At 44.4% G+C, this 16,063-nt stretch overlaps 1 protein-coding gene across 1 annotated transcript in view; it reads left to right on the top strand.

Annotated features, from left to right (window-relative positions):
• TBC1D22B (TBC1 domain family member 22B) overlaps nt 1-16,063 on the top strand; it is a 69,093-nt gene that overhangs the window by 22,881 nt on the left and 30,149 nt on the right. Inside the window, exons 4-8 of the mRNA XM_058554461.1 lie at nt 886-1,065; nt 1,592-1,662; nt 3,054-3,182; nt 4,484-4,549; nt 8,324-8,438. Coding sequence (XP_058410444.1) covers nt 886-1,065; nt 1,592-1,662; nt 3,054-3,182; nt 4,484-4,549; nt 8,324-8,438 — 561 coding nt within the window. The remainder of the gene's footprint in view (nt 1-885; nt 1,066-1,591; nt 1,663-3,053; nt 3,183-4,483; nt 4,550-8,323; nt 8,439-16,063) is intronic.

The following is a 16,063-nucleotide window of genomic DNA, read 5'->3' as shown; positions in this document are numbered from 1 at the left end:
CCTCTGAGCTGCAGTTTCCTCTTCTGTAAAATAGTACTAAATTGCTGCCTTATGTTTTAAGTATCAAATGCGATATCATATGTAAGTGTGACTAGCATGGTGCCTTATACTTTGTAAGCACTCAATAAATGTTAGTCCTATATGGCTTATTTCTCCTACCTACCATCTAGTTTAGAAAGGTCTAGAACCAGGCAGGAGTTCAGCTTGAGTCTGTGTTCCTGTTATTTCAGTTGTATCCTGGCAGAATTGAAAGCTGGTTCATTTCGGTGGGAAATGCAGGAGCACAGAGGAACTGCAGCCACCCAAAGCAGCATTCTTTAGGCCAGAGCGGCTCACCCGGTGTGCAGGGCCCACTGGTGGGCTGAGGACAGGCTGGAGTTGTGCGGGGGATATGATCCTCTCAGCCCGTGGGGGCAGCAGGGTGGGCCTGGTGCCTTAGGAGAGCAGCCACCTCCTTTTATATTGCAGTGTGCTTTACAGTTTCTTATGTGCTCTATGACGTGGAAAGGGAAGACAACACTGCCTTAGACCACCTTGCCTCCAAACTCACTATTAGGCACCAAGAAAAGTTCCAGATTGAGGTAGCAAGAAAACATTTGCTTTTCCTCTGGAGTCACCAAAAAATTTCCCTAAGTTGCTACAGCATCTGGAGTCTCTGTTAGCACATAAGGTGCGTTGATATGTGTGATAAAAATGCAGCCCTTCCTCTGGGCGGACGAGTGAAGTGCAGTTGGGTTTCTGTCCCCTGGCTGCCCCTCAGCGGGGCACACACCGTGCAGCCGCAGCTCTGGGAGAGGAGACCAATACTCAACAGTCAGGTTTAGGGTTTCTCAGAGTCTGTGCTCTTCAAACAGCCTGTTCTCTTTCTCTTTCAAATTATCTCAGGTGATACATGCCTGAGGAACCCACTCCACAAACAGCAGTCACTCCCTCTCCGACCCATCATCCCCCTCGTTGCCCGGATCTCGGACCAGAACGCTTCTGGGGCACCCCCGATGACTGTCCGGGAGAAGACCCGCCTAGAAAAATTCCGTCAGCTTCTCTCCAGCCACAACACCGACTTAGGTGAGTCCCTGTGAGCCCCCGGCAAGGTAGGACCTCTTGGTGACTGGAATTCTCGGAGACCTGGAAGCTATTACTCTTTATTCTTCCTTCTTTTACTTTTCCAGCATCTCCTGATCTGGTGCCCATTGCAGTGACATGCAGGTATTAAGTCAAAAGTATGTTACTAGAAATTAGGGACCAAATTAGGTGGGACTGGATTCTGGGGCCTGTAGACCATAGTGCGACTCTTCTGGCTTTGGTCTCCTCTGCCTCAAGGCGAGTCTCCCTGAAACCACACCCACTGGTCTTTCTCTTCCCTCTAACTCTAATCTCTGAGCTGACTGGATCACCACTGCAGGGCCGCGTCCTTGGCACTTGGCTGCTCAGGGCTGGCTGTCTGGGGCTTTTTCCCTGTGCTTGTCAGTAGCTGGTGGTGGTGGTGATCTCTTCCTTGAATGGTGGGAGGCGTCAGGCAGTGCTGGCTGAGGTTTGTTTCAGGGTGTCTGTGGGAAGAGCTAAATCCAACGAAGCTGTTATCTGTTTGCAGATGAACTGAGGAAGTATAGCTGGCCAGGGGTTCCTAGGGAAGTTCGACCCATAACCTGGAGACTCCTGTCGGTGAGTTCCACCCACTGTGTAGAGAAGCGTGAGCCTCACACAGCCCTTCCCACCTGACGAGGTTAGTCTGGGCACATGAGTCTCACTCCACAGACTTCTCTAGTCCTACTGGATATGATGGAACTGTGGGACTGTAGGCCTGTTTCTGTGCATGAAGAAACACATTCTCGAGAGTTTATTCCCGCACATGTAGAAGAGCACAGGTTTGTTCCTGTAGTCACAGTCTCACTTTCTCAAAAGCCAGGAGGCAGAAGGTAGTGAGGCGGGGTGATCCCAGCACGTGTTTGGGCAAGCTCCCACATTCCCTGTGCTTCACTCCTTTTTCGGGAAGAATAACCGAAGTAGTTGAAACACTTTGCAGCTGTGAAGAGCAGATAAATGGGCCTCCCGCCAAAGCCTGCTCTAGTCCCCCTCTCACTAAGTACAGAGCACCGTGCCAGCTACTGGGATAGGACCTCTTGGACTTCCTGAGTGTGTAAAATTCATTCATTCATCTAGTAAGGATTTATTGAGGCCCTGCTGTTTGCCAGGCACAGTGCCAGGTGCTGTGAGGGTATACAAAAATGAATAAACCACAGTCCCTGCTCCCCAGGCACTCGCTGTGGAATGTGTTACATAGCTGTCTGCAAGAGAAAGGGTCTTGCTCCTGACTCTCCCCACCAGAGTCTTGCGACCCTGTAATCGTTGCCTCTGTCACTTGTAGTAAATTTGAATGCTATTAAGAGTAGATTTGGTGAGAAGGGAAGGGGAACAGGAGATATAAGAATGGGGAGCAAGATCTAGACCAGGGGTAAGAGTGCAAGTTGGCCTAGAGCTTTGGCTAGGAGTGGGGCTGTGCCAGAAGTTCTGTGTCTAGGCTCTGCAGCTGCTGTGTCACAGATTACATTCAGCTTTCTAAGCTGTTAATTCTGAATGTTACTGTGGAAAAGAATGTGTAACCTCACAGACTTACATGGCACCCCACTGAAACGTGCTGCAGGTGGCCGTCTCCCTCTGATCCTCGGAACTATTGCCTTGCACACATGCAGCCCTCCGAGGTCCTGACTTGGGTCCAGTTCCCTTCTGCTGACCTACATTCACTGCTCTCCTGTGCCAACTCTGGGAGCTCGGACTGCTCACCAGCAGTGCGAGCTCCGAGCATAGCTCAGGGCTACAAGAGTAAATAACACTGGGGCAGTTGGCTTTGCTTCATCTGCCCACATGTGGATCTCATTGAATGAGGAGAGGACAAACACTGGGTGGCCAAAACCAAAAAGGATTCACCCTTGTCCTCTTGGCAGTTTTCCTTCTGTTCCTTTGATAGTTTCCAAACCACTGCTCAGGCTGAAATAAAAAGTAAAGATTCATCCAACCCGTGTCTGTCCCCATCTGACTAGCAGTCCTGTCTATAGGGCTATCTCCCAGCAAACACCGAGAGGAGGAAGTTGACCCTGCAGCGGAAGAGGGAGGAATATTTTGGCTTCATTGAACAGTATTATGACTCTCGCAATGAGGAACATCACCAGGATACCTACAGACAGGTACGGTCATCACCACTGCCTTTTTGCTTACTAGTCATAATCTTAAGGTGTGTCTCCTGGGAGTACTATCAGAGTACAAGCTTTCCAAGTCTTCAGGCTGTGGTGTGCTGGTTAGGAATTAAGTTTATTCCCAGAAGTGTTTCTCCTCTTTCTAATTCAGTAGCGCTGACTTTAGCCATTTTAAATAGCTTTTGGGGGGCACTGGTCAGTGGCAGTGCTTCTCAAACTTTAATATGCATACAAATCACCTAGGATTTTGATAAAATCACACCTAGGGATTATGATAAAATGCAATTTCTAATTCACTAGGTCTGGAGTGAGACCTTCACTTCTAACAAGCTCCCAGGTGATGCCAATGCTGCTGGTCCACAGACCACCCTGCGAGCAGGAAGGGTTGTGGGGCACCAGATGAAAGATGAGTTCACTCAGGAGAGGTCCAGTCCCTCTGGACTCGGACATCAGTGTGTCCTGGCAGCTGCAGTGCCTGTTCAGCACCCACGTCTGTCTGTCTGTCTGCAGGAGCTGTAGCCATCAGCGGCCTTCACAGGGAGTGTTTCATCATTGCTCGCCGTGGTTCCCACAGCCTGTGGAAAGGTGGAGGAGGGGAAGAGCAGTCTGGTGGTTGCAGAGGGGAAAAGACTTGGGGAGGCAGCTGTCTACAACAAACCCCAAGAACTGAAGTAGCTTCTGCCACTGCTGACACAGTCCTTAGGATTGTTAGGCTGGGCACTGGGAAATCCAGAGGCTGAAACCAACTATGGTAACCTCTTTGGTAACAGAAGTCAGAACTTTTGGTGCCAGTTGCTTAAGGCCAACTCCCCCGGTTCCTCCCCAGTTCTTACACGTCATGACTTCCTGAACAGGTCCTTCTCTAGTTCCCTGTCCTGGCACATTTTTGCAGCCGTCAGAGCTCTTTTACTTCTTGGGAACTGTTGACGAGTAAGATTCTGAAAGGGGTACACATTTTGATCTTACCTGTTAAATAAGTACCAGCCCAGAGTGAAACAGACTTTAGAGCAATAGGAAAAAACAGTTGATTCTCTTAGGTTGTGAAGCCTATTGCTATTTGATGTAAGTGGTTTATTAGAGGAGCTTTCCTCACTATTCAGTAAGCTATTGCTATCATGGAAACGTATTCCAGATGGACAGGTAGGTTTAACTAGCCTTTGTGTGTGTGTCAGTTCTTTCTAAAGATAAATTGTGCTCTCACTCTTACTCCCTAGATTCCCAGTTCTTAAGAAAATAACTTCTCAAAAGAATAAAACGGCATTGTGTTTTTGGACATGGCTTCTCTTTTTCAGATTCACATTGACATTCCAAGGACGAATCCTCTCATTCCGTTGTTCCAGCAACCACTTGTACAGGAGGTGAGGGAAGTACCTAACATTCTCGCCCCTCCCCTGCCATGTCTCTGCGGTGCCTATTCTGCGTAGATGAGTGCTATAGCCCTCCCTCCAGCCATGGGCAGGTTTATGGCTGATCATGGTAGTACCTTGTTTTCAGATATGGAGCTTTGGTCCTTTCAGAGCACTTTCTCGTGCATTCTCGTTTGATCTTCATAACAAACCTGCAGGCCGAGTAGTGCTTTGAGAGGGTGAGGGACTTGCCCAGAGCCTTGAGGCTACCTGGTGACAGAATGAAGACTAGAACCCGCATCTTAGAATTCCTAGTCCTGTGTTTGCTCTACTTTATCAAGACAGGATAGTGATTTTTTTTTTTTATTGTGGTAAATATACATAACATAAAATTTGCCATTTTAACCATTTTTAAGTGTACAGTTCAGTGGTATTAAATACATTCACATTGTTGTACAACCATCACCATCATCCATCTCTAGAACTTTTTTTCATCTTCCCAACCTGGAGCTCTTACCCATTAAACAATAACTCTCCATTCCCCAGCAGCCACCTTTGTACTTTCTACCTCTGTGAATTTGACTTCTCTCGCCACCTCAAATAAGTGAGATCATACAGCATTTGTCCTTCTGTGACTGGCTTATTCCACTTAGCATAATATCTTCAAGGTTCATCCGTGTTGTATCATGTGTCAGAATTTCCTTCCTTTTAAAGACTGAATAATATTCCTTTATATGTATATAACATATTATTGATCTATTCATCTATCAATGGACAGTTGGGTCGCTTCCATGTTTTGGGTATTGTGAATAATGCTGCTATGAATGTAAATGGGCAAATATCTGTTTGAGTCTCTGTTTTAAATTCTTTTGTATGTATATCCAGAAGTTGAATTAGTAGTGATACTTGGAGACCTAACAAGTTAGCAAAGCACATGGAAGGTCTCACTGGAACTATTATCTTTTGACCTAAGCAGTACCCATGAACTCCTTGAGATTAGAGATTTTCTTTGCAGCTTCATAGTAGCTAGGACTCTGGGTGTAAGTGCTGTTTGAATTGCACTCAGTTATCCTCATGATAGAGACAGATGGTGGTAGAAATGCTCAAAATAATTACTCTTTGATTTTAGGTCATATTCATAATTCTGTTTAAGTATATATATCTCTACTGGTGGAATTTCTCATGACTTACCAACAGCATAAGGAAGATTTTGAGGGTGACACCATTATTTTGCCTATAAGATTCAGCTCAGGGCCGGCCCCGTGGCTTAGCGGTTAAGTGCTCGTGCTCCGCTGCTGGCGGCCCGGGTTCGGATCCCGGGTGCGCACCGACACACCGCTTCTCCGGCCATGCTGAGGCCGTGTCCCACATACAGCAACTAAAAGGATGTGCAGCTATGACATACAACTATCTACTGGGGCTTTGGGGGGAAAAAATAAATAAATAAAATTATTAAAAAAAAAAAGATTCAGCTCAAAGGAAGTTAAACCACACTCAGGATCCTTTTGTGTCTCCCATTCACTTTCCCACAGCTCAGCCCTGCTTATTCCTCGTTTTAACTTGGAGATGTTTAGATACTTCTCTTTTACCTGTGCATGCGTACTCTAAACTTGGAGATGGGGAAAGTAGTTTGTTTAAAAGGCTTCTCCTAGTAGTGGAACTTGACTACAAAGAAGGAAACTCAAACTATAGTCTTCCCAATTTTTCTTGAATCATCTTTCCACCTAGCAGGCTATAGTCATCTTAGAGTAAAATGCCAACCAAGGAGTAGAGAACTAAGTAACACTGAGTATTGAAGGACTTGCTTTGCAAACCAGAAAGACACTTGAGCATTGACTGTAGTAAGTCAGAATTACCCACACTCATAGAAGAGGTGTAGGAAAAACCTTTAGGGATTATCCTATCCTCCCCTCTCTGCAAGGCAAGATTATCCCAGTCTTTTTCTGTAGTGAGGATTCTGTAGTCTCCCCTGGTAACCAGGCTTTGTGCCTTTCAGTTTCCATCTCTTTGGCATCTTCATTTGTACACTGTGAGTGCACTGCATCGTCCCATCCTTACAAGAGAGGGATTATTGCAGATCTCCTCCTGATTCTGAACAGCTGGCTTCCATGCCCTTGGCCAGTGTTAAAGCCAGTCACCAAGGATTTGTGTATTCACAAGGGGCTGATAGTGTGGAGTAGAAGCCCTGGTGAGTCCTTCAGAAGGACTGACCTAGAGGAGCTGACCAGAGACGTCCAGGAAGATGCAGACTACAGGAGGTATGAGGAGACAGAGTAGGGCAGAGAATCCTTGAGATCTTCCTGAGCATGGTGGGTCTAGCTTGAGCTACAGCTTCAAGGGAGGGAGGGGGTCATTTAGCAGCAGAGAGGAAGAAGGTAAGAGGTCCCCCGTTAGAATGTTGGGCCTAACACAAATGAGGATGCCACATACTTCTCTCAGCCCCAGAGAGCAAGTGGGCAAGTCTAGTGGAGGCAGAGAGGCCAGCTCCTTCTGGGCAGGGCTTTGTTCTCACTGCCTGTAAGGGCAGGAGTGTGGACGGTGGGAGTGCTTCTCAGCCGTCTCTGCCAACTGGAAGGCAGACTCAACACAGGGGCTGGGCAACTTCTTTTATTGTGTCTCTAGATTCTCCACTTCTCTCTTATACTAGCTAACCAGCTCCAAAACCATGCGACCATTTCCTTTTTGCTGTTTTCCCTGGGAAGTGTTTTCTCCCTTGTGCCTGACCTTTGAGAGGGCCTCTTCAGTCTGCCCCCAGAGCCGACTGGTTGGGGCTCTGCAGAGCCTACGCGCTGTGGAGGCCCTCTCATCTCGCATCCCCCTACACGTAGTCATCGTCACCTCTGCCGTCCCTCTGGTGTGTTTCACGGAGACGTGAGGCAGCCTGGTCAAAGCCAGTCTAAGGAATGTGTGGGGCCCAGGAATGGTGGTCACCAGGATGAAGCCAGCGAATGAGTATTATCAGGTCAAGAGAAGATGAGGGAAAAGCCCAGAGGGCCTAATGAAAGCAGAGGGGCATGTAGCTGAATGGGACAGGGCCGGACTCTCTAAAGGGGCCATAAAGATTTTTTCTTTCTCCTCAGTCTAGGCCTCTGGCCTCTTAATGGCTAATATATTTAACCTCAGAGGCTTTCCCGTGGAGGGCCTGGCTGATTTCTCTGTTCTCAAATTCCCAGCTGTAGGAGTCCATAGGATTTGGTTTATTTGACTTCCTATCCCCAGCAAATGTCTGGGTTGCATCCTGATATATGAAGTGATTTCCTGCATTTATAAAAGTCTGTCACTAGTTCCTAGTCAGGCTGGGTTAGAACTAAATCTAGATCTAGATCTCCTTCCGTCTCAGCAGGGAGAAAGGGGAGGGTGGAGAGAAGGTATTTCCTCTCTTAAGTCCTGTAATGACCAAAAGATTTAGAACACTTAGATGTTCTGATATCTTGCTCCTGAAATAAAGAAACGTATCTACAAGTGAGACTGTGGTGGCCTGATTAATGACATCTGTAGCAAACCTTTTTCTAAGCCATTTGTGTCATTACCGTTTCCTTTTCCCAATTTTCTGTCATGGTGACTACATACTGAAAAGATAAATAAAGAGCAAGAAGTATCTACCCCTGCTTAAAAACAGCTAGCGTCTTAGAAACTTTTTATATTTATATACTTTCTGTGTCCCACGGTATTCAAAAATTTTTCTAAAAATTCTGCAACCCTGAGATAAGCTGTGAGGTTGGTAAATGGAGGGAGGGAGTGTGTCCCCATGATTTAACAGTCATGTCTTCTTTCTCGTTTTCCTAGATCTTCGAAAGAATTCTATTTATTTGGGCCATCCGACACCCTGCCAGTGGGTATGTCCAGGGAATTAATGACCTGGTCACTCCGTTCTTTGTCGTCTTCCTCTCAGAATATGTGGGTAAGAAGCATGAGCACCAAGTTGAACAAGCTATTGCTCTTTCTTATCTGCGGTCTGTTTGTTTTTCCCAAGAGTGCAGCCGGTAGGCACGTATTGCTAGAGAAGAGATAGTGGCTTTAGAATACACAGCTAAACCTGTTTTAGCAGTAGCAGCCTGGAATTTATCTCTTGAGGTGGTCACAGATCTCACCTAAAAGGACCTGCTTTGTCACAAGAATGACCAAATTGATACATTTATGTTCTGCCGTAAACAGATGGTTTGATGGTTTGTTTGAGGTTGCTTTAGGATTTTTTTGAGCTTAGCTTAAACACAGGCGCTCATCCATGGAAGCTGGAATTTTAGATTGTCCATCAGGCCTTCACACTTCAGTTTACATGCTGTCCCTTAGGAGCAGGTCTGGACATGTAGAGGAGGGAAGATTGTGGCACCAGAATCCAGCTCACGTTGGAGGTGATGGAATGGGCCAATGCGAGCTCCAGGACTTGACTTCTCCCCTCCTCCACCTCTTACCCCACTGCGTTCTTGTCACTTTGGGTAGAGTGATGAGATGTCACCGTGGCAGTTAGGTTTTCTTACAGCCCCAGGCTTCTCCTCCCGTCAGCCTAAATTAGGCAGAGTCTTGAAAGGAGTTGAGAATCCTCCACTTCTCCTCTTGGTTTCCTTAATCACTTGTGCTTAGAGATTCACAGGAAAACCCGTCTGTTATGGCCTGATGCTTTGTTCTCTTAGTCGGTTAAGGAGAAGCTCATGTGGGAATCAGAGCATTAAAAGGGATCTTAGAAAACCATCAGTCTAATCCTCTCATTTCACAGATGGGTTATGAGATTCCCTGCCTCCTTATTGGTGGCAGAGGTAGAAGTAGAACCCTTTTCTTTAGACTGGGGGTGGTGGGTTATTGTGGTGTCTGGAGGAAGTCATTGCTGTAGGGGTGGGAGGGTAATGAGAAGTGGACTAGAGTGGAGCTCCTTAGAGGGAGAGGGCATAAGAAGTGTCTCACTTGATCCATCCCATTCAGGTTTTCTGGTGGGGCTTAAAGGGATGGTGTTTTGGTCTTTATGAGGCAGTCTGAAAAAGTTAAGACAACTGAATGACACCATCCCTTGTTCCCCTTAAATGACAGCAGCCAGGGCAGAACTGGGACTAAGGGTAGAAGGTCACGCTTGCCCACTCTACAGGTGATGCTAAGCAAAAACAAGGCTACTTAAAATTTAGCTACCAAAAGCATATATATAAAGCTTTTGCTAGTGGACTTTTTATTTTCTGCTCACATTAATAGGTCAACTTTTGGAGGCAGCTTAATTCTGTGTGTGTGACTTTAACTTTATTAAGAGCAGTGCAGTTCATCTTGGGTTGCTTCTTGCAATAGTTCTTTTCTAAAATAGTGTTAAACTGGGCTGGCCCCGTGGCTTAGCGGTTAAGTGCGCGCGCTCCGCTGCTGGCGGCCCGGGTTCGGATCCCGGGCGCGCACCGACGCACCGCTTCTCCGGCCATGCTGAGGCCACATCCCACATACAGCAACTAGAAGGATGTGCAACTATGACATACAACTATCTACTGGGGCTTTGGGGGGAAAATAAATAAATAAATAATATTTTTTAAATAAATAAATAAATAAAATAGTATTAAAGGATGAGTCTAGGAAGGTATTAATCCATTCATTAATCTCCATTTGAAGTCTAAATGCTGGCATGGAATCTCAGTAACAGTATTATGCCAGTTAAAAATAATCCTCAGCAGCTGCAATTCTAATTGAATATTTAATTATCTTGTTAGCTGCCATTTATATTTTGTAACCAAATTTTCCTTTACTTTCTATAGGCGCCCATCCCATTACTACTTCCAAGCACTGTGCCTTTTTTTAATAGATGTAACTGCATTCTAATCTTGGTATTGGTTTGTCAGCCCCACCTGCTGACCAGTGAAACCTTTGCTGACCCACAGTGTTTCCACAGTGAAGCCTGGGCTTCTCTGCCCTTTCTAGGCAAGGAAGCCTTTTTGGCAAGGCTGCACTCAGTTTCACTTCTGCAACAGACTTCAGATGAGTCTCTGGTACCTTCTCCTAGACCTAGGAACGTGGGGTCCGTTTTTTTTTTTTTTTTTTTTACAAAAACTTTAATCACGGTAAGTGTCAAACATATGGAAAAGGCGCCATGGCATAGTGGTTAAGGTAGCGCACTCCACTTCGGCAGCCCGGCTTCGCAGGTTTGGATCCCAGGCGCAGACCTACACCACTTGTCAGCCATGCTGTGGCAGCGACCCACATATAAAGTGGAGGAAGATTGGCACAGATGTTAGCTCAGGGCTAATCTTCCTCTAGCAAAAAAAGAGGAGGATTGGCAACAGATGTTAGCTCAGGGCTAATCTTCCTCAGCAGAAAAAAAAAAAAGTAGAAAAAGTAATAACATAAATCCCCATATACCTATCACCCAACTTCAACAGCTAGTCCTGCTTTGTCTGTACCTCTATCCATTCTCCAACCCTTTGTGAATTATTTGGAAGCAAATCTCGGTATCAAGCATCATATCGTTTCATCCATAAATATTTCCGTCTATATCTCTAGAAGGTAACGATTAAAGAAACTCACAACCATAATGCAATGATTACGTCTAAAGAGTAATAATAGCTCCTTAATATGATCTAATATACAACAATATTCAAATTTTCCTGATTCTCATAAATATATTTAACAGTTTGTTTGAATCAGGGTCCAAATCAGGTCCACACATTCTAATTGGTTGATATGTCTCTTAAGTCTCTCTTAATCCATCAGTTCCCATCCCTCTTACCCTTAGGATTTTGTAGTGTTAGCCTTGTTTTTCCAGTTTTTAACGTAGGGCTTTCCAATGCCAACCAGTAATATCACCCTGATTTTTAAAGCACTTTACCATTTGCAAAGTACTTTGACATACCTGATTTCATTTAGTAGGCCCCAGTGTCTCTTTAAGGTAGATGTATCAACCCATCTTACAGGTAGAAATCCAAGGCTCAGAGATTTAATAAGCTTTCCAAACTCAAACTCAGGTCTTTTGACCTTAATACCTGTGCTCTTTATATGACTTGGTGGTATCTCAACTTAGATCCGTGTCCTTAGACCTCTAATGGCTCCTTCTACTTGATTCTCTGCTTCAAAGCAGGCAGCACATTTCTTATTGCTCTTTGCCTTTTTAAAAAAATCTGCAGTAGAAGTAAATGCTCATCAAAACAATATAGAAGTGGGCCAGCCTGGTGGCGTAGTGGTTAAGTTCGTGTGCTCCGCTTCGGCTGCCCAAGGTTCGTGGGTTCGGGTCCCAAGCATGGACCTATGCACTGCCCATCAAGCCATGCTGCAGAGGCATCCCACATATAAAATAGAGGAAGATGGGCACAGATGTTAGCTAAGCGACAATCTTCCTCAAGCAAAAAGAGGAAGATTGACAACAGATGTTAGCTCAGGGCCAAACTTTCTCACTAAAAAAAAACCAAAAAAACAATATAGAAGTGTTATTACCCACCCCACCCACCCCGAGATAAGTACTATTGACCTTTCGGTGTGTATTCTTCTAGACCTTTTCCAGTGTGTGGATAGACCTGCATATGTTATTTTCCTTTGTTTTGTTCAGAACCATGAGATCAAACTAGCCATAGTTTTTTATATCTTGCTTATTTCCATTCACAAATATCTTGGCCAGCTGTCCAAGTCTGGACATAACAGATCTACCTCATCATTTTTACCACTTACATTTATTTCCATAATAACGCTTTACTGTAGTTTATTTAACAGTTCTTCTCTAGAAGGACATTTAAATTGGCTACAATTTTTAGCTGTTATATTGCAATGAATATCCTTGTACATATTTTCTTGTGCATTTGTGTTAAAATACATATTTCTCTGAAGAAGTCCCTAGAAGTGAAATTGCTAGTTCTAAGAGCGTGCCAAATAGGTACTACTAAATTATACTCCAGAGAAGTTTACACCAGTGTATCCTCCAACCTCTAATGTAGGGGTGCACTTTTCTTCACATCCTTAGCACAACTGGGTATCTTGGTCTGAATTGTGCTTCAGCAGTCTGGCAAATAAACCATGGTTTGTGTTTCCATTTTTATTTCCATTTGCTCATCAGTGAGGCGGTTTATCTTTTCTTATGTGTATTAGCATTTGTTTCTTTTGTGATCTGCTTGTTCAAATCTTTTACCCATTTTTTCTATTGAATTGTTGGTTTTGTTGTTTTGTAAGAACTTTTTGTAAATTAGATATATTCATCCTCCATCTGGTATGTGTTAAAAATATTAGGTTGAACCACATGAAATTGCTAATATTCAGTCATTTTTGACCCCCCCCAAATGGGAATTTTATATGGTTCAACCTAATGTATTTTTTCTCCAAGACCATTATTTGTCTTTTTAACTTTGTTTATTGTGTCTGCTGATATAGAACTTCCTAATTTTTATGTAGTCAGATCTATCCATTCAACAGGTATTTATTGAGCTCCTACAATGTGCCAGGGGATCGAGTGACCAAGATGATAGTCACAAGGGCTTTGCCCTTGTGGAACCTCCATATAGTAGGGAGATGGGAGGGGGGCTGACAAACAAGTAGACAAGTCATTGCAAAGCTGGAGGAGGACACAAAGGAAAGATCTCCTCTGTGGTTTTTGGATTTGGTATCTTGCTTAGAAAGCCCTTCCTTTGCCACCCCAGTATTATAAAAATACTCTCCCAGGCCAGCCCTGTGATCCAAGTGGTTAGGCTTGCCCAAGTTCCACTACGGCAGCCCGAGTTCGTGGGTTCAGATCCCAGATGCGGACCTACTCCACTCATCAGCCATGCCGTGGAAGTGACCCACTTACAAAATAGGGGAAGACTGGCACAGCTGTTAGCTCAGGGCGAATCTTCCTCAAGCAAAAGAAGGGAAAGACTGGCAACAGATGTTAGCTCAGGGTGAATCTTCCTCACCAAAAAAAAAAAAAAAAAAACTCTCCCATGTTTTCTTCTAATGAGCTTGTGGTTTTGGTTTTACATTTAGCTTTTTAAATTCTGTTGGTAATTTATTTTCCTGTATGATGGGGGTTGAGATTTAAAGTTACCATTCCAACTGGATAATTTATTGTTTCAACAACACTTATAAATAGTACATCCTTTCTTCACTGATGTGAAATCCCTTTTCATAATATAAATTCCTTTATTTACATGGTTCTACTTATTTCTGTTCCATTTATCTCCATTTCTGTGTAAGTACTACACAGCTTGGATTTTTGAACTTTATAGTGTGTTTTTTTATTATCCCAAGGCCAGTCTCTTTCATCATCCTTTTTTAAAAATTATCTTGGCTCTTCTTCCAGATGAACTTTAGAATCAACCTGCCGAATTCAGGAGATGGGGAAGCCTTTGGAATTTTTATTGGAGTTGCAGTAAATTTATAAATTAAGTTTTGTGGGGTTTTTTTTATAGCAGCTTTATTGAGATATAATTCATACGCCATACAATTCACCCATTTAAAATGTACAATTCAGTAGTTTTTAGTATTTTTATAGAGTTTTGTAACCATCACAACAATCAATTTTAGAATATTGTCATCGCTCTGAAAAGAAACCCTGCGCCCCTTAGCCATCACCCCCAAGCCCGCCATCCTCTCTACCCTTAGGCAACCACTAATCTACTTTCTGTCTTTGTGGATTTGCCTTTTCTGGACATTCCATAAAATTGGAATCATACAGTATGTGGTCTTTTGTGTTTGGCTTCTTTCACTTAGCATGTTTCTGAGGTTCATCCATGTTGTAGCATGTATCAGTACTTCATTCCTTTTTAGATATTCCACTGTATGGATGGATATACCACATTTTGTTTATCTGTTCATCAGTTGATGGATATAAATTACGTTTCAAAGAAACAAGGCATATAGACTTCTCTCCAGCCTCAAGGCCTTTCTTGTACATAGATGCAGCATTGTTTGTGGTCTTCAAGAATAATTCTCTTGTCTGAGTAATAATGCTGCTTTCTTCCCCTTCTCAAATGGTGCCATATTCTAATAAGGCAGCTGCTGTAAGAAGCATTTTGCTGGCCTCTCTGATATGACTGTCCCTACTGCAGGAGGCCTCAGGTATCCTTCACGCATGGAGCAAGCCAGGCAGTTGCCCTCGTCGTCCTGGGCAGGTAACACTGGCAGCCTTACCCCCCACCGCATCTCTCTGAACTATAGCATGGAGGATCTGCCCTAGTAGAGCTGTGGGATCCACAGGCCGCCGGGACATTGTTTAGCCTCTCTCATATCTCCTCCTGTATCTGTTCCCTAGCACTTTTATAAATCAGTACCTGAGCTTACTTCATGCTTTGTGTCATGTTTGCTGTAAAATAGTTGGAAACAGGGACATCCAGTGACTTTCCTCTGGGTTGCTAGAGAAGTTTTCTATAGCTAGCCTGGCCCCCAAGCAGCTTCTTTATCTGCTGAAGCCAGCTGCTTGTATAGAAGTGGATCCTCTGTGGATAAGCCAGCTGTGTCTGGGTCCAGGGGTGACAGTGCTAGAGGGTCACCTCTGGGGAGATACAGTCTCTAGACTGTGATCCCCGAGACTGTGGAATACTGCTAGACTCTCATCTCCGAGACCTGTAGGGCTTAGATTATTGATCTAGCACTGAGCATTTTAAGGTCAAATGTAGTTGAGAGTATGATCATCACCAAAATAAACTGCTTAACAGTAGCTATTTCAGTGATGCATATGCGGAAATCAGGTAGAAGAGTGGAGCTCATGACATGTCCTGTTTTCAAAAGAGTGGTGCCTGGTGATTTCTTTCATTACAAAGTGAAACGCTAAGTATCAGATACCTCTCCCTCTTTTCCTCTGCATGCAGCAGTACAGCAGGATTTTCATTTCAGGTTTTACTTAGAAGCATGACAGCGTGGAACTGCCAGAAGGAAAGTCTTTCCCGTGCCTCTGACCCGTGTGTTCAGTTCCCTGCATGGCATTTCTGCTTGGTTGTGTCATAGGTCATCAGTTAGGATTAGCTTGGCTGCGTGTGACAGGGAACCCCAAATGATGTACCTTAAGCAAGATGGAAAAGCTTATTTCTCTCACATTAAAAATCAAGAGGTAAGTAGTCTGGGGCTTGTATGCTGCTTCAAGATATCAGGGATCCAGGCTCCTCTCTTGTTCTGCCATTCTCGGCGCGTGATTTCCTTCTCTTGATCCAAGATAGCTATTTGTGCTGCAGCCATCACATCTCTACTCCAGCCAGTATGGAGGAGGAAGAAGGAAAGGCATTCTCCTTCTGTATAAGGACACTTTCCAAGTTCGTGTTGCTTGGGTTTGAATCTCTTTTGTCTGGACTTAGTCTTACAGCCATTCCTATCTGCAAGTGATGCTGGAAAACACAGTGTGTATCCCAGGTGGCCAGTTCCTTTAGGGGTCCTATCACCAAGGAGAAAGGGGGAAATTATCTATGGACAACTGGCAGTCTTTGCTACCCCCAGACTCCTCAGACTCAGTGTTTGACTGACTCCTCTCCTCCTCACCCCCAGCCACTCTTTTCTGTCATGTGGCAGCATTTCCCGTCAATCAGAAATGCGAAGAATTGTTCATGATTCTTTTTTCTCACTCTTCCATATCCAGTCAGTTACAGAGCTCTGATGGTTTTATGTCCTGAGTATTTC

This window comes from Diceros bicornis, chromosome 14, assembly GCF_020826845.1.
Source record: "Diceros bicornis minor isolate mBicDic1 chromosome 14, mDicBic1.mat.cur, whole genome shotgun sequence".
NCBI classification, from domain to species: Eukaryota; Metazoa; Chordata; class Mammalia; order Perissodactyla; family Rhinocerotidae; genus Diceros; species Diceros bicornis.
This window is presented reverse-complemented; position numbering and strand designations above follow the sequence as displayed.